This window comes from Natator depressus, chromosome 1 (assembly GCF_965152275.1).
Source record: "Natator depressus isolate rNatDep1 chromosome 1, rNatDep2.hap1, whole genome shotgun sequence".
Lineage (NCBI taxonomy): Eukaryota > Metazoa > Chordata > Testudines > Cheloniidae > Natator > Natator depressus.
The window spans coordinates 235308580-235327384 of record NC_134234.1 but is presented as its reverse complement, the minus strand read 5'-3'; the positions used below and the strand labels follow the sequence as shown (position 1 = coordinate 235327384).

Sequence of the window (18805 nt, the reverse complement as noted above, 5' to 3'; positions counted from 1 at the left end):
TAGCTGAGGTTTTTCCAAGAGAAAGACACCCGAGTGCAGTTTGTGATCTTTGTTCAAAGGAAAAGAACTTGTGCACATCCTGTAAACAAATTGCACTAATATCTTGATTCTGCCTTACCTATTTTCCGGTGGGAAAACTTTTGCCTGCAAAATTAAAGAATCCTCTAACAAAAATCTCTAAGAGCCCTAAAGTATGTTATTACCTGGCAAAGAGACAACATTTCCTACTTCTAGTTGAGTCTGTAATGCATTAAATATCAACCTAATCTAAGAATTACTATGTAGTCCATCTAATCCAGTCTTATCTGCAACATCAGCCAATTCCAGTTGCTTCAGAGGAAGATGCATGAAATCCTACAGTAAGCAATTATGGAATAGAGAAAGTTTATTCCTAACTCCCCTTTATATCCTGCAGCAGAAGGATTAATATCACTTTATTTTTAAAAATCCTTATTGTACATCTGGATGTTATCATTATCCACATATATGGCCAATTCTTTTTTGAATCCTTGTCACTTTATTGAATCAAGAAATATAAGAATTCCACATATATGAGAAATAATCTTAAAGAAATTGACTGAATACATACACGTCTCAGAGAGAGGTTCAGGTTCAGAATAAGTTTGGGGCTAAGATTTAGGGCCACTAATTTTTCATATCAGTTCAATCATCCCTAATTTATAAAAAGAAAACAATGTTTTTGGAAGATCTAATATAGTCTGTTGGGTAAATAGAATTTTTAAACATTCTGCATATAAGGATTTACATGACAAACCACAATAGTTCCAAAGGTAATGTTACTGTCGGATTGATAATGCATAGTTTATATTATTTATGAAGTTACTTCTTTAAAGATTTTTAGTCTTTAGCCAGGTTTTTTGATATTAACCTGATCATGAATCAGTTATATATAATGTACTAGGTTAATGTTTTATTGTAACTATTTTTTTTTTTAAAAAGTTTCTTTAATATCGCTGTTATTGGGTTTCTTTTCTGTTATGAAATTTGCATTTGAATGCATTAGGACCTGGCTGAAAACCAAAAGCCTATTTACACTTTCAATTTTGCTCCTGCAAATAATTGTGAACCTAATTAACTTCTGGCACAAAATGCTGGCACTTACAGCTCTAGCAGATTTGCAGGTGCAATCATGAGTTAGATATCTAACAGACATCGCTTGCACCCACAGTTAATTGCACCTCAAGTTATTTGTGGGCACAAAACGGGAGGCTATTTTTAAAAATGGAACCATTAAGAATAAGCTACCTCATGTATTCTGCAGCAGGAAAGCACAATAGGATAGTACCCTAGCACACATTTGGAATTTCCATGGTTTTAAGGAAACCATTATTATCTGAATGTACTTTTTGTAGTTTAATGTAGATGTTTTTTGAAAACCAGGGTTAATTGCGACCTGCTGGGTTATACGCGTCTAGTTTGTGTAAGACTTAATAACAGCCTTAATTGGTCTAACTTTAGTCAGATTAATACTTCTGCGTTTCAGCACTGACTGCGTTCCATGCCACAGGGCACTGCATTAATACAGAAGAGGAAATACTGGTTTATGAACAGTTTTGTCTGAAAAGTTTATATTGCAGAGTGGATGATAAACCAAACAGGAATAGAGTTCGCTTTGTCTGGAAATCCTTCAGACCGAAGACAGATTTAAATAATGGGTGAACACTGTTCTTCTCAGATATGAACTGACAAGGGATGAGTCCCAAAATTGCAAAATTTGTCTCTAGATGTGAAATGCTCCAACATTTAGGGAGAGATTTAGAATCATGGTTATTGCTTGACCTCTTACAGAAATAGAGCCTACTGGGAAATTCATATTTTGATCCAGATTTAGCCTGGAGAAGGTAGCCGAGACACTAGGCCTGACGAGCTCTGACTATCAATTGGACTGCCCCAGCGACCCAAACAAGAACTGCTTTTGCTCACTCTGAACTGTAAGTGTTATAGCCTCTGTACCTAGACCATCTGCAAGCTTTTCCTTTCCTATCAGCCCCAATAAAATACCCTTTCACTTAGGCATTTGTCTGAGTGGTTATTGGTCCCCACCAGGGCTATTGTCTACAAGGGCCAGCGGCTGAAGCACTTACGTTGATTGCCTCTGAGTTGTGTACCCCAAGCACACGACTGGCACCCGAGGACTTTGTTGTATTCTAGCGCTGAGCCGCCACAACCATTACAAATTTGTAAATGTTTCATGGTTATATTTACAGAGGGTAAGACAAGACAACTTTTCATACTCGGAAAACCAGGCAATATAGAAATCAAACTGGAACTAGCAGAAACCTTTTAGGTGGTTAGCAAATTCTCACCCAGGGGCTCAGGACTGTCCCTCTAGTACATCTTTGAGTGCTTTGTCTCAAAACTTTGTCGGTTTTTAGTGGCTCAAGGCAAAATGATTTTCCCCAACCTGTCTCTAAATGGAGGTGGAGATGTTTTCTTAATTACCAGCATGTTTTCTTGGCTCAGTTACAGCCAATCACTTCAAGCGGTATCTACCTTGGGGACAACCCCAAAACAGTTGGCTTTCCATCTCTGTGTTCATAATTCCAAATACACTGATCACGTCATCCAGCAAGTGCACCCTTCTTATCCATCAGCTAGTTTACTATTTCAATCAGGAATGAAATGCAGATGAAGACCATATACATATGTATTCATACTCACTAATGTAAACTGTTGGAGAGCGTCTGCCTCTCTTGGAACTCAATAGATGAGTGTTGATGCATTCCAAAACAGGAGCAAGAATTAATAAGGGTACAATGCTTATCACATTCATTGCTGCAATTGGCAAGAGAAATCCATTCAAATTCAAGTTGGAATTCATGGTCTGGAGATAATATCCTGAAGGAATCTGCATTGGGGAAAAATCCTGTTTATTAGTATACTACTTTTAGGCTTTTTTGCAGGGACAAAATTCTAATATATTTGAAAACCTCTTCCAGATGGATCTTTTTCCATCTTCTCTTCTCCAAGTTGAAATGACAGTAAACCAAATATTTGCAGACCTGTTACTAGACTCTCAAAGGGAAGGCCCAACCATAACAAAATTAATCAAATTATTAATTGCCTGTTGTTGTGATGCCATCATTCTGATCCTCTGCTGAGAGCAAAATTTTTACCTCTGTTTCAATTGCCCCTCAGAATAACAGGATCAGCAAATATGACCATTGCATATCAGCTTCTTTGTTTATGCCTCGTTAAAGCGATTGATTGAGCTCGTAGCAGTAACTCTGTGAAAGAAGTTTTAATTGTTCCTTATACTGAAGCAAAACAATTTTTTAATAGAATTGATCAGCCACAAACCTCTCATAGGAACATGAGATATGAAATTATTTTACTGAAAAACACAAGCAGGAATAGATCATTATAAAAACAGCAGTAATTTTTTAGATATCCATGTTAGCAAGTTGTATCTAACAGATGCACCAGTACGATGTACAGGATGAATACTTGGCCATGCTCTTTAGAACCAGACTAAAACTTGATCGATAAGTATAACAGAATAAACAGCATTTCTCTGTATTTCTAGTTCAGTAAATGAAGAGAGAAACTGATAATTGGAGGGAGAGAGGGCCATTAGTGCCATTCCCCTAAGGCCAGTGAAATCAAAGTAGGTTTATAGGACGCGATAGGTGTATCCCACAGCAACAGGGGACAGTTTGTATTTCTTTTGTATCTTACAATGAAGGTCTATCTAGATTTTTACAAAGTCACTCATCATCATGGTATCAGAGCAGTTCCCACCAAAATTAAGAAACAAGTCTCTTTCTTTTCTAGCCTCAGACTTTACAAACAATGATGAATTGAGCCTCACAATCCCTACGTGCAGAAGGGAAGTATGATTATACAGACTGATAGGGAGAGAGAGATAGGGGACTTACCCAGGTCACACAGAACAGTTGGGTATAGAACCCAGATCTCTTGACGCCTACCCCTGTATCTTTACCACAAGTCTATGCCTTCTAATCCTGCTAATTCTCCAGAAGAAGATGAATCTCTCAGTAAACCCAGTTATCTGCTGATAAACCCAATGTAAATCAATTCAATTAAATGCATTTGAGCAAGAATCTCTGATTTGACAAATGTATGAAACTAATGTTATTTACATTAGCTTTGTTTTCCATAATTCTTTCAGAGGAGACACACAACTGAGGTCTGGAGCACTTACACAGAGGACCCCATGGTGCTTCCCATAAGATCATCATGTTAATCTTAGTTTCCTGGGGAGATTCCAGCTCTGATAATTACTTTCCAATTACTTAAGACTCTTGCTGCTTCAGTTAGAACTAGTATTCAATTGCTGTCCTACATTGTTGCTCAGTGTTGTTAGGCATTCCTAAAACAGTTGCCATGTTTTCACCTTTGGGGTGTCTGCAAGTCAGTGGCGGACAAAATTATTCCAGTTTGTTCAGTACTTTTAGGGTTATTCAGAACATTAAATCTTTAAAAAAAAAAAAAAGATTTTCCACTGCTCACCTCCACAGGAGGATACAAACTATGCAAAAACTTAAGGTGAACAAAGCAATGGTGGCTGAACTCCGAAGGGCTGCCGCACAACTTATAGACCTCTGGTTTCTGTTACCAATTGCCCATGAAAATCGATGTTATTAATAGGAATAACATTACCAGCAGGAATCATGGGCACTCAAATCTGTTCATAATATAGAGAGTGTGCTATTCATCTTTACAGAAGCAATATTAATCTATCGCCTAATCAAAGAAAAGGCTCAAACCTTGAAATCCTTGCTTCCTCTGCCTCAAGTACAAAAATCCCCTTCAAAATTTTTGACTCCCTTTTCAAATACATGCCTGAATATTCTGACTATAATCAGTGTCAATAGAGGCTCATCGTCACCTTGTAGTGGCTAGTAATGTCAAGTGTCAACATCAACTTTATTTTTAGGAAAAGGCTGTCTCAGGAATGACTGTCAATAATAGCAGTATAATTAAGATATGGTATTTTAAGATTTTTTTTCCTCCAGCAGCCTGGCACTATGCACTAATTTTAGCACCAATCAGTGGAAGTGAAGCTCAAAGCCTGCTCAGTAACATACGGCTCAGCAGGTTGCCACAGGGTAAACTACCTTGAAAACTTCTGCTTAACCTGGAACATCCAGTCAAAAAATCATGTCTACCTAAGTAGATCTGCATGACACTTTCACATTTATTCAGCACCTCTTCCCCATTTATTCAGCACCTCTTCCCTAGAAGCAGAGAAACCCATACACAGGCCGTGAAAGGATCACATTATCCACCACTGAAATACACCCACCTCTGGGGTGGGCCATACCAGAAACACATCCCCTCCAGCGCAGTATGAAGAGCATACCATTAGGACTACAGAGAAAGTCTGCGGTGGAAAAATCAAATGAGTTACCATTTGTTGAGGAAATTGGAGATAATGGTATTTCTAACGAGCACGGGTATTCTGTCTTTAATAACCACAAGTGTGTAGGTCCTCACCTGAAACACAGCAACTCCAGCAGCAGAGCACCCTAGCACTGGGCACTAGAACAATAATGATGCAAAGAAAAAAGTAGCACGTACTGGTCTTCCTGCATCACCTGAGGCTCTCTCCCAAGTGCTGATCGAGCCAATCATCCCTAGTTTATGAGAGCCAATGGGACCATAGCCTGGTAAGTTTTAGTAAATCCAGACTACTGTACTGGTAAAATAGCTGTTGAGGACCATACCAAGAAACTAGATATACAATTGTATTAAATATATTTCATCAGATTTTAATAATCATGGGAATTTAGGATTAAAAGCTTTTTACTCACCTGCATGATGCACATTCTATATAGAATTTGAAAGGCAAAGAGTGGAAAGAGCCTGACAAGCAACTTCGTGCTTTCCACATGAGTCTCACTGTACCAGCCACCATAGCTTTCCTTGGCATGATCTAACCAGCTTGTCACATCTCCACTAAGGTGGCGGTATGTCACACAGCACATTTTCAGTGCATTAGCAACTACCCCAAAGGTGGTCAGCTGGGAACTACCTGTGAATGATCAGAGACATCATGCATCAGTACGTTTTACTTGCTGCCAAACTGAAGACAAGCCAAGTCACTTTCGTAGCAAAATACAACTAGATATGATTTACCTTGGTCATTTCCAAAGGGTAGAGCAGACCAGATTTGTTCCAATGCATTCATCTTTACAAGACAACTTAAACATATAGGGCCAAGTTTGGTGGCAGCATCCATCCTAAACTGCCCTACTGAAGGTACGCAGGTTATGGCCTTTGTCTTCAGTAGGAAGAATGATATTATTATACCTGTTAACACTTTGGAATGATTTATTGTTATGGCTGAGCAGATACTGTATTAATATTTTCCTTTGAGTGTGTTTTTTATTGATTTGATCTGGGTCGTTTTCCATGCAAGCCAGTAGTGAGCTATTGTATGCCAGCCAACAATACTGTCAATGAAAGAGGGAGGCACTGGTGAATTGAGGTAAGGCTCGGGGGAATGCTAATGGGATAGAGAACTTGTCAAGGTCATGTTTCATGGTCAGGTTAGTCATTATTAAAAATATTACCTTCTGATGGCCACGTGATAGGCTGTCTGAAATAAATTTGGGGTTCTCAATCTAGTTCCTAGCAAAACAACAAAAACCTCAGCTGCAACTACCATTCTTGTTGTCAGTCTCAGAGAAACCAGCAATGGTACAAGTATAGAAACTTAGACAGGAAGGATGGTTCAGTCATTGGGACCTAGCTTAGGGCTTGGGAGTCTTGGGGTCACATTCCTACTCTGCCTGTGAGACCTCAGGCAAGTCACTTACTCTCTGTCCCTCAGTTCCCAAACTGTCAAACGGGGTAATAGCACTTCTCTACCTCACAGGGGTGTTTGAGTCACTTGGATACTACAGTAAAGGAGGGATAATATGAGTATGATAGATAGATGATTAGAGAAAATAGATAGATTAGATAGATATATTGATCTTAAATGCCTTTATCCCACAAAGGTCATCCCAGGGTTGAGACATACTGACAGGGAGGTGTGAGGTAAATTTGCACTGCTGCTGCCTGGAGACTATTTCTTCTATTGATGGTGGAGTTCATCTCCTGAGTTGGCACCTATCACAAACACTGTATATATTCACTTAATGTCAGGAAAGAACTAAGAAAGCAGTGGCTATTGGCTAATCAAGATTAAATCCACTCTCTGGCTGCTTAGTATCCACAGCTGGACTGCTGGCATTGATAAATAAGATCTCCCTAACAGAGAGGAAAATATAGAATATGGATCCAAGTTAGCAAATATCAAATCTTCTGGCTTATGTACTTTTTTAAAAAAAAGTTTTGAGGTCCAAAAACATAACCAAGAAGAAAAAGCAATCTTTATAGTAGTGTTCAAATTAAGGTAAACAAACTGATCAGAAAAAAAGGAAGAGAGTATAGATTCTGGATTCTCTAGTCAGTATGAAGAGGGTTTTTAGAAGTGAAAGTGGACATTAGAGAACTAGTGTAAGGGCATAGTTTGTACCAGCCCTTGTGGTTCGGGGCTGTAGCTAGCTATTTGATGTTAACACACCCGGGCTGATCTCTAACTTTTTGCCCCCCAGTTGACATTGTGTCATTACAAAGAATGCACTCATCTACAGCAGGTGCAGTTACAGCCTAGTCCTGTGAGAAGTCATGAACCCTAGACTCCTCTTGAAATCCATCCTTTTGGGAGATTAAGGTCTTAGACAGCTTTACCCACTTATTAAATAGGTGGACAGGATGAATAAAGAAAAATGTTACACCTTAAGAAATGTTTGTGCTGCAGCATATCCAATTTATTGCAGATTACACCCAAGATCATTTTTATTCCTTGGAAACCACAACCATTAAAGAAATCAGACTTATGTTCCATTATTCACATTGGAAGGAAGATTTAACATGGATGGCGGGTTATTGTCAAGCCCTGACATGTCAATGCATTTCTTATTAGACCAATTTCCCTCCTCTCATAATACAATCTGAGAATCAACCGCCTATGAAAATCTAGAAAATATTTTGTTCTGCACAAGAGTAAGAATGCAATGATATATTTACTTGCAATATACTAGTTAGCTACTAGATATTTCTGAACAACGTGTAGAGTTCCAGACAGGTTTTGGTTCCTCCCTGGTAAACAAGACAGACAAATCGGGAACTCAACCTGTGTATGAAGCTTGTTTATCTGTAGTTGCAGTTTTGTTTAAATGAACAAGTTGCATGAAATTCTGACCTCAGTGATGTCAATAAAAGCTTTGCCACTGATATTAGTAGTGCCAAGGATTCACCCCTCCTTTTTAAGGAGGAGTGTAATTTCAGAGAAATACACTGTTCAAATTTCGACATTAATTGAAGCAGTAATTCAGGAAAGTATGGGGTAAGAAGGGCAAAGGGAGACGGTACAGAAATCGTATGATGTGCAGCACTATCGTTGCAACAGATATATCTGTTCTACAGACATAACCGTGTACCTCAGTGTATATCAACACTATCCATTTCATGTTTATACATGTTGAGATTTTTAACGTTTCCTTGGAAATATTAATCTGTTTAGACACTAAAATAAAAACTTTTATAAAGCAATCTTTCCCCTTCTTTATACTTACAGCCTTTGGCTCTGATGTTCTGCTACTCTGACCTTGATCTAATCATGAATATCTATGCTACTTAATTATAATAAAAAGCCTACATTGTACTCTAGACAGTAGACACACATTTTTTCCCATCTTTGGTCACCTGCCAGTTCTTAAAATTATAGCAGTGGGAAGAAATGCAAATGAAGTCAGTGCCTGACCCCTAAACATAATGGAATGCATGGTCCACATTGGAAAAGTTACCTTAAAATAAAAGGGAGCATATATAAAAATCATTTTTTTTGAGGTCACCTCTGGATTTGAATTATGGCTCTAAAGAATTTCAAATGTAATCATTTTATTGGAAGGAGCCAAAATAAGGATTCAAAGCCATCAGAATATTACTCAAAAAATGATCAGTTCTGTAGAGACCTGCAAAATATTAATTAAACCAAACAGCATTTTTTCAGAAAAACATTGAGCAATGATATTCAAACTCGTGCTGCTTGTGCTGACTTTGTAGGGCAATTAACATTTTTGTAAGGCCACTTTTGTTACCAAAAAGTTCTTGGTATCGCTTGTTTTCTTTGCTGTGATCATAAGGAACTGAGTAAACCTTGCCAGTGACCTTGGTGCTATAATTTTTCCATAACAGACAGGCTGGCTCAAGCTGCAAAGTTCAGATACAAATTTCCTAATGCTAAGTACATTCAGATCCACGGCTTTCATTCAGATATGTCCTTGGTGTCAACGTGCGATAAGCCAGAATCTCCACTGTCTTCAGTTTCTTGCAGGTATTTTAAAAAGAGTCCATTGAAAAAAATCAATGGGATTTGGGTCCCTAACTTCCTGAGGCTCCTCTGAAAATCCCATCCTCTCTTCTTTGCACCTGTACACATTATGTGCAACACTACCAATGTGATTTGATAGTGCTTATACTTGTGCAAAATGGGAGTAAAATACTATCCACAGCGCAAAGTAGTAGAGACTCAGAAGAGGTGTGTGATTTGCTGACTCGTTTCAGGTGACATTATCCCACCTTGAATTTAGGGCACAGGGAATGTTTCTCAGAGGACTTCAGCATGGGGGCTGAGCAGCCCTGGCAGTAGCCAGCCTTGTGGGGAAGACTAGTTTTATTCACAAATGGAACTCAAAAGGAAATAGCACAAAGCCCAGGGAAGCAGTAAGCTTTATCTTGTTTCAGCTTAGGTAAATTGTATTTGAAGTAGGTAGGAGAAGCCACCTGATCACAGCATCATGGGGTTGAATCTTAATCTCACCTTGGAACTCAAAGATGCTTCATATAAGTGAGTAATTAATGTGTCTGAAAATTCCAGAAACAATAGCCATCATTCAAAAGTAAGAGACACAAGGTGAGTGAGGTAATAGCTTTTATTGGACCAACTTCTGTTGAGGGATGGGACAAAGTTTTGAGCTTCACCAAGGTCTTTCTCAGCTCCGTAAAACTTGAAAGCTTGTCCCTTCCACTAACAGAGGTTGGTCCAATAAAAGATATTACCTCACCCACTCTCTCTCTTATCCTGGGACCAACATGGCTACAACAAAACTGCCAACATCCATCTAACGTGTTTCTGTTAACTATATTTTTGCACTGATTAAACAATCATGGTTTATTTTAACTTTTAGCTTTTATTCTCTCTTTTGGTAGGGTCCCCCTCCTCCTACTGCATACAAATTGCATTTTACAAGTTATAAAGCAGAATAAAAATACTTTAAAGAGTTGCTATATGTTAAAATGTTGCAACAAGCTGGGAGATGCAGTAAAAACCTACATGTACAAGTACATCTGTTGTAAAGTACTCAAACCTAAACTCCACCTATCTAAACACTGCACGTTAGACACAGTTCAACATTTCTAATATTTAATTTTATGGATACAGTAGACCTTCAGAGTTATGAACACCAGAGTTACGAACTGATCAGTCAACCACACACCTTATTTGGAACCAGAAGTGCACAATCAGGCAGCAGCAGAGACAAAAAACCAAAAACCGTAAACTACTAGAAAAATAAAGGGAAAGTTAAAAAAATTGACAAGGTAAGGAAACTGTTTCTGTGCTTGTTTCATTTAAATTAAGATGGTTAAAAGCAGAATTTTTCTTCTGCATCGTAAAGTTTCAAAGCTGTGTTAAGTCAATGTTCAGTTGTAAACTTTTGAAAGAACCATACCGTTTTCTTCAGAGTTACGAACATTTCAGAGTTACAAACAACCTCCATTCCCACAGTGTTTGGAGCTCTGAGGTTCTATTGTAGTAGCTTACATTGCAGTAATGATAGCTTTAAAATAGAAAATCAGTATCAGATCTCCCATGATGCAGCCACCTCCCAGTAAGGCCCACTTTAACTGGTTGTGTGTGGACCTGATTCTGCAAAGTACTGAAGTTAATGGCAGTAGAAGATGCTCAGCCCTTCACAGGAGGCACTCAGCAGGATTAAGTCCAAAATGAGTGCAAACAGAACAGATGTAGCTTTGGGGAAAGAACAATTTTTTTAAGTCACCTTTAAAACATTTCTAAGAAACAGATATTTACATCTTACCTTTTTTGGGCTGGTAAATCATTTCACTGCGCACCATGTGAATTGTGATCAGGGCCATAAGCACAGACACAAATGGGATAAGAAAACCGAGGTTCTTGGCCACAGATTGCTGGATATAAGAAATGCTAACAAAGACAACTGCTGAATTTAAGTTAATCAGCCAATAAAACCTATGGTAAACAGACAAAAGTTATTCTAAGAGGGATACCAGTGAAGAGATGCAAGTAATTAAGAATGCAATTATGTTGCAAAAAGTACAGTTTTCAGCATTCTGAAGTTAAAAGGTTTACTTACTTTGCCAACAGTGAGTGGGGTATACTTACACGCATGTGGTATGCCCCAGGATCCTTCATAGCCTGACAGTCTACAACATGAACTTTCACTTGATTATGGGAGAGTCTCAGCATTCACTTATAAAAAAGAGACCAAGTTTCTAGCCCTCATGGTTGTAGAAAAAATACTGAAGCCTAAAGGCTCAAAAGCAAGAAGACAAAAAGTACCCCATTTTTTTAAACTCATGATTTTTAAGTCAGTCAATCTCTTGGCTTATGGATGCCTGACTAAGGTTTGTGAATGTGTGGGGTTGGTGACACAATTTCATAGGAAGATGAAAAAAACCCATAATGCCCTATGCCAGATGTATAATTCTATACACAAGGAGAAAGTGTTTCCTTTCTGACTCTAGCACAGTGGTGGGCAACCTGTGGCCTGTGGGCCGCATATGGCCGGCCGTGAGATATTTTGCAGACATTGGCGGTCCACAGGCATGGTCCCCCGCAGCTCCCAGTGGCTGCAGTTCTCTGTTCCTGGCCAATGGGAGCTGTGGGAAGCAGCGGGATGCAGGGACGTGCCTGCAGACGGTCAACATCGCAAAATGTCTCGCAGCTTGCAATCAGCTTACCCTGACTGGCTTCATGGGCCGCAGGTTGCCCCCCACTGATCTGATCTGACTTCCTGCATAACACAGGACAAACAAATCTCACCCAGTAATCTCTGTATCAAACTTGAGACACCTTATTATTTTCAGAGAGTGGATGCTCAGCATGAAAATGATAAAAATCAGGCCCCATTAAAATAGGTCTCAAACTTTTGAAAGGGTTTAAAAAGCTAATGCTTATATTCTTTAAAATAGCAAGAGCTCAACAATCTACAGAGCACATTGCTTAGATTTCTTTTTTAAGCAGTTTTAGTATTAAAACCACAGTTGTCACTCTTGCTGAGAGCCACAGCACTGAGAGCAAGGACTGACTGAGCACTTGGGTTGGAGGCGCAGGGGCCTGCTGGGAGCAGGACTTCAGGACGACACCATGCCTGGGAGACTGTGGTCCAAAGCCATTTTTGCTGGCTATAAGCGTGACCTCCGAAACCAGAGGGAGCACACTGCCCTTCTGAAAATTGATGGAGTTTATGCCCGTGATGAGACTGAATTCTACTTGGGCAAGAGATGTGCCTATGTATACAAAGCTAAAAACAACACCGTGACTTCTGGTGGGAAGCCCAACAGAACACGAGTGATCTGGGGGAAAGTAATGCGTGCCCATGGAAACAGTGGCATGGTTCGTGTCAAGTTCCGGTCCACCCTTCCTGCCAAGGCCATTCGGCACAGCATCAGAGTGATGCTGTATCCATCTCGGATCTAAATTTTTACTAAAAATAAAATTCAGAAACTGTTAAAAGAAAAAAAAAATAGAGATAACTGATTTCACGCACCCCCTCCCCACACACAAAGATGGACTCTGTGTATTGAGATGGAGACACACTGAGGAAGCCTGGAGGAGCTCGTATTGCTATTGCCTTGGGTTCTACCTGTCCTGCGGATAATGAGCAAAGAACTTGAGTCTTTTGTGCTGTCAATTTACCATAAACCATTAGTCTTGAATTCACTTAAAATAAACAAGCAGGAGAGATGACCTTAGCTATTCTTGCTCACCTCACCCTTATTGGCTCTACAACTTTTTATCTTAAGCACAAGTGAGTGGGCAGGGCATACTATCAGCTCAGCTGGAGCTGCAAATCTGTCTAGTATCACTGGCCTCTACATAAGAGAACATGTATTAAAGATCAGCTCAACGTTTTGGCTATGAACCTTGGGGGGGAGGGGGCAGTTGCTATTAAACACCAAAGGTCCATCTGCATTGCCTCGGCTTCTTCCCTTTAAAAGGCTCCTTGCTAGTCTGTTGTAATTGCCCAGAAAAAAATGCAGTGGCATCACTGTAAGTTACAGTGTTGGGTTCATTACCGTCGTGCTTCTGACCACTCTGTCATTGACCTAGCTAGTTAGAACCAAGAAGAAAAGCCTTGGTAATGTTGAAGATGTGGAGGAGTGACAATATCCAAGTTTGTTCCGCTCAAAACAAAATACTCTCTCTTGCCTTGTTAGGGAAGAAGAGAATCTGGCAGTGGCTTGGAGCAGCAGCGGGCAGGAGAGCAGCAAGCCTAGTGGAATACAGGCAGCGGGGCCAAAGAAAGAATAATGACAAATCCAATTTGGATGAACTCAGTGCTGCTGAGAAGCATTTGGCAGCTGTCAGGAGTACAAGGAATACTATGTATGCTGGGAAACAGGGACTTCCAGGCTTAAACCATCCTCCAAAGCCATCTGAAAAAGTCCCTGAGAATTTCAACTTTAATTCTTTTTAGCTAGTACCGTGTCTTTTAAACCATTTCTGTCATGAGCTGCGATACCACTAGAGGGATTTTTTATTTAAATGTAAAGCAGTTGTCTGGGGTTTGGTCTTAACCACTTTGGAAAAAAAGATATTAAAAGTTATGGAAGCGTTTTGCATACAGATGCTTTGGCCCTCCTTTGGCAATTTTGTTTTTAAGTTGAAAATTGCATGATAGGGGTAAACAGCTCCAGAAGCTGGCCAGGTTCAAGATTTCAATCCTTGTCTCCAGAGCCCCCTATGAGATCAGCCCAGGCTGTCTCACTCTAGATGACTATAATGTCAATTATGTTTCACTGGAAATGGCAGCGTAAAGAATGAAACCCATATGTGCAGGAGATGGACTTTTTTTCAGTAACTGGAACTCATTCTCAGAAGAAATTAGGACCTCCATAAATCTTGGTGCCCTGAGATCAAAATTTAAAACACACTTCCTTGATCTAGCTTTCTCACAGTACTGCCACCAAAATAAGTAAAGAAAAAATATCCAGTCTTTGCTGACTAGAGGGAAGAGAGAGAGAGAAATGTATCTTGATGTGCACATTTCAAAATTCTGAGAGGTGCTCATGTCATAGACCAGAAGGGACCAACATGATCATCATGTCACAGTGATGGGTTACATACAAGAACCTTGACAGACAGACATGACCCTATGGCTTGTTTCTGATTTTGATGCCCCACCTCCTTTCCTGACATTCCACTGCATTCTTCAGAGCATCTGAGAGACCACTTTGGGGCAGAGACAGGCAGGATCCTTGAGATTCAAGCCCTGGATTCAGCAGCTAAGCAGTCTTACAGGCAGCAGTGCAGCAAACTGACTGTTGGAGACCATACATCTGCTGGGGTTGGCTGGGGCTGTGTTTGAAAGATTCAAAACTCTAATAATTGTTTAGTGCTCCCTCACATTTCAAACATCGTTATTGTGTTGGTGGAATAGCTCCCCCGCTGAGGATGATTATAATGGAGCTGTAGGGCAAGTGGTCAGGATAGTAGTGACAGAAACAAGCAAACAAAAAGTCACCGTGCAAGACCTTGAACAGTTGACATAAATTCTTTCTATGACAAGGCCCCAGATTCTGTGGCACTCTGATGTAGCAGACTGGAAGTTCTATGGTAGCGTCATGAACTAGCTATGAACAACCCACCAACCATGGATTATGCTGCCTTGGCAACGAGTGATGAGGAATCACCCCCAAAAGGTGGATGAGGAGAAGCTCTGTACCCCAAGGCTGGGAGGATCATAGCTACTACTCCCAAAAGGAAAGATAGGGTAGTGGTTTTGGTGACTCCCTTCTGAACTGCAGTTGGCCTGACATGGTATCTCATGAAGTATGCTGCCAGGGGCCAGTATCCGAGATGTTACTGAGGGATTGTCGATGATCATCCAGACCTCTGACTACTATCCCATGCTACTCATCTGTGAGGGCACTAATGATACTGAAAGATATGACCCTGAGCAGATCAGAAGTGACTACAGGGATGAAGGAGCTGGGGGTGCAGGTAGTGTTCTCTTTAATCCTTCTGATTAAAGATAGAGGTCCAGGCAGAGACAGATGCATCCTAGATGTGAATGCCTGGCTATGCAGATGGAATCGCCAAGAGGACTTCAGCTTTTTTGACCATGGGATGCTATTCTGGGAAGGTCTGCTGAGCAGAAAAAGGGTCCATATATTGAGGAAGGGGAAGAGTATCTCTGGATGCAGACTGGCTAACCCTAGTGAGGAGGGCTTTAAACTAGGTTTGATGGGGGCAGGTGACAAAAGCCCATGGGTAAGTCAAAAACATGGAGACCTGGGAGAACGGTCAGAATCTGTCAGGAGCATGGGCCATTATAGCAGGGGCAATGGAGAGACAAGAGGGAAAATAGAGGGGAAATCAAATCAGTATCTTAGATGCCTGTGTACTAATGCAAGAAGGATGGGGAAAAACAGGAAGTACTAAAAATGCTAGTGAATAAACACAACTATGACATAGTTGGTGTCACAGAGACTTGGTGGGATAATCATAGAATCATAGAACTGGAAGAGACCTTGAGAGGTCATCTAGTCCAGTCCCCTGCACTCATGGCAGGATTAATTATCTAGACCATTCCTGACAGGTGTTTGTCTAACCTGCTCTTAAAAATCTCCAGTGATGGAGATTCCACAACCTTCTTAGGCAATTTATTCCAGAGCTTAACCACCCTGACAGTTAGGAAGTTTTTCCTAATGTACAACCTAAACCTCGTTTGCTGCAGTTTAAGCCCATTGCTTCTTGTCCTATCTTCAGAGATTAAGAAAAACAATTTTTATTTCCTCCCTCTTGTGACAACCTTTTACATACTTGAAAACTCTTATGTTCCCTCTTAGTCTTCTCTTTTCCAGACTAAACAAACCCAATTTTTTCAACCTTCTCTCAGAGGTCATGTTTTCTAGACCTTTAATCATTTTTGTTACTCATCTCTGGACTCTCTCCAATTTGTCCACATCCTTCCTGAAATGGGACGGCCAGAACTGGACAACTCCAGTTGAGGCCTAATAAGAGCAGAGTAGAGCGGAAGAATTACTTCTTGCTTACAACACTCCTGCTAATACATCCATGAATGGTGGTCACTTATTTTGCAACAGCGTTACACTGTTGACTCATAGTTAGCTTGTGGTCCACTATGACCTCCAGATCCCTTTCTGCAGTACCCCTTCCTAGGCAGTCATTACCCATTTTGTACCTGTGCAACTGATTGTTCCTTCCTAAATGGAGTGCTTTGCATTTGTCCTTTTTGAATTTCATCCTATTTACTTCAGAGCATTTCTCCAGTTTGTCCAAATTATTTTGAATTTTAATCCTATCCTCCAAAACACTTGCAACCCCTCCCAGCTTGGTATCATCCACAAACTTCATAAGTGTACTCTCTGCCAGGGATGGGCAAACTTTTGGGTCCACTGGCCACATCTGGGTATGAAAATTGTATGGCGGGCCATGAATGCTCATGGTTCCCGGCCAATGGGAGCTGCGAGGGCAGCACTTCAGGCAGGGGCAGCTTGGGGAGCCCTCTGGCTGCCCCTATGCATAGGAGCCAGAGGGGGGACATGCCGCTGCTTCCGGGAGCTGCACAGAGCCCTGGCACGTGCGGAACAGGGCAAGCCCCAGACCCCGCTCCCTGTTGGGAGCTCGAGGGCTAGATTAAAACCTCTGAAGGGCTGGATACAGCCCCCACGCCGTAGTTTGTCCACCCCTGCTCTATGCCTTTATCTAAATCATTGATGAAGATCTTGAAAAGAACCGACCCAGAACTGATCCCTTCGGGAACCCACTCGTTCTGGCCTTCCAGCATGACTATGAACCACTGATAACTACCCTCTGGGAAATGGTTTTCCAACCAGTTTTGCACCCACCTTATAGTAGCTTCATCTAGGTTGCATTTCCCTAGTTTGTTTATGAGAAGGCTATGAGAGACAGTATCAAAAGCCTTACTAAAGTGAAGATATACCATGTCCACCACTCCCCCCGCATCCACAATGCTTGTTACCCTGTCAAAGAAAGCTATCAGGTTGGTTTGACACAATTTGTTTTTGACAAATCCATGCTGACTGTTACTTATTATCGTATTATCTTCTAGATATTTGCAAATTGATCGCTTAATTATTTGCTCCATTATCTTGCTGGGTACAGAAGTTAAGCTGACTGGTTTATAATTTCCTGGGTTGTCCTTATTTCGCTTTTTGTAGAGCAAATAAATCAATTTTCAAACACCTAGAAAATAATAAGGTGATAAGTAACTGTCAGCATGAATTTGTCAAGAACAAATCATGTCAAATCAAACTAATAGCTTTCTTTGACAAGGTAACAAGCCCTGTGGATGTGGGGGAAGCAGTAGATATAGTAGATCTAGATTTTAGTAAGTCTTTTGATATTGTCTCGCATAACCTTCTCATAAACAAACTAGAAAATTACAGCCTAGATGGAACTACTATAAGGTGGGTGCATAACAGGTTGGAAAATTGTTCCCTGAGAGTAGTTATCAGTGGTTCATAGTCAAGCTGCAAGGGCATATCAAATGGGGTCCCACAGGGATCAGTCCTGGTTCTGGTTCTGTCCTATATCTTCATTGGTGATTTAGATAATGGTATAGAGAGTACATTTATAAAGTTTGAAGAAGTGGGTTTTTTACCCATGAAAGCTAATGCCCAAATAAATCCGTTAGCCTTTAAGGTGCCACTGGACTCCTTGTTGTTTTTGTGGATACAGACTAACACGGCTACCCCGGGATACTTATAAAGTTTGTGCATGATACCAAGCTGAGAGGGGTTGCAAATGCTTTGAAAGATAGGATTAAAATTCAAAATAAACTAGAGAAATGGTCTGACGTAATAAGATAGAATTCAACAAGGACAAATGCAAAGTAATCCATTTAGGAAGGAACAATCGGTTGCACACATATAAAATGGGAAATGACTGCCTAAGAAGGAGTAGTGCAGAAAGGGATCTAGGAGTTACAGTGGATTGCAAGCTAAATATGAGTCAATGGTATAACGCTGTTGCAAAAAAAAGCAAACACCATTCTTAATGTATTAGCAGGAGTGTTGTAAACCAGACACAAATAATTCTTCCGGTCTACTCTGCACTGAGAAGGCCTCAGCTGGAGTTTGTGTCCAGTTTTTGGAGCAACATTTCAGGAAACGTGAACAAATTGGAGAGCAACAAAAATGATTAAATGTCTAGAAAAGATAGCTATAAGAAATGATTGAAAAAATTGAGTTTGTTTATTCTGGAGAAGAGAAGACTGGGGGGGACGGACATGATAACAGCTTTCAAGTACATAAAAGGTTATTACAAGGTGGAGGATGAAAAATTGTTCTTGATAACCTCTGAGGATATGACAAGAAGCAATGGGCTTAAATTGCAGGAAGGAAGGGTTAGGCTGGATATCAGGAAAAACTTCCTAACTGTCAGGGTAGTTAAGCACTGGAACAAATTGCCTAGGGAGGTTGTGGAATCTCCGTTATTGGGGGGGGTTTAAGAACA

The 18805-nt window shown here is 40.4% G+C and overlaps 1 protein-coding gene and 1 pseudogene across 1 annotated transcript in view; one reads left to right on the top strand and one right to left on the bottom strand.

The window, feature by feature from the left end:
* SLC15A5 (solute carrier family 15 member 5) overlaps nucleotides 1-18805 on the bottom strand; it is a 62242-nt gene that overhangs the window by 33656 nt on the left and 9781 nt on the right. The window contains exons 4-6 of the mRNA XM_074949398.1: nucleotides 11139-11308; nucleotides 5799-6019; nucleotides 2683-2869 (exon numbers count right to left, since the gene is read on the bottom strand). Coding sequence (XP_074805499.1) covers nucleotides 2683-2869; nucleotides 5799-6019; nucleotides 11139-11308 — 578 coding nt within the window. The remainder of the gene's footprint in view (nucleotides 1-2682; nucleotides 2870-5798; nucleotides 6020-11138; nucleotides 11309-18805) is intronic.
* LOC141985359 (large ribosomal subunit protein eL33 pseudogene) lies at nucleotides 12400-12899 on the top strand (annotated as a pseudogene).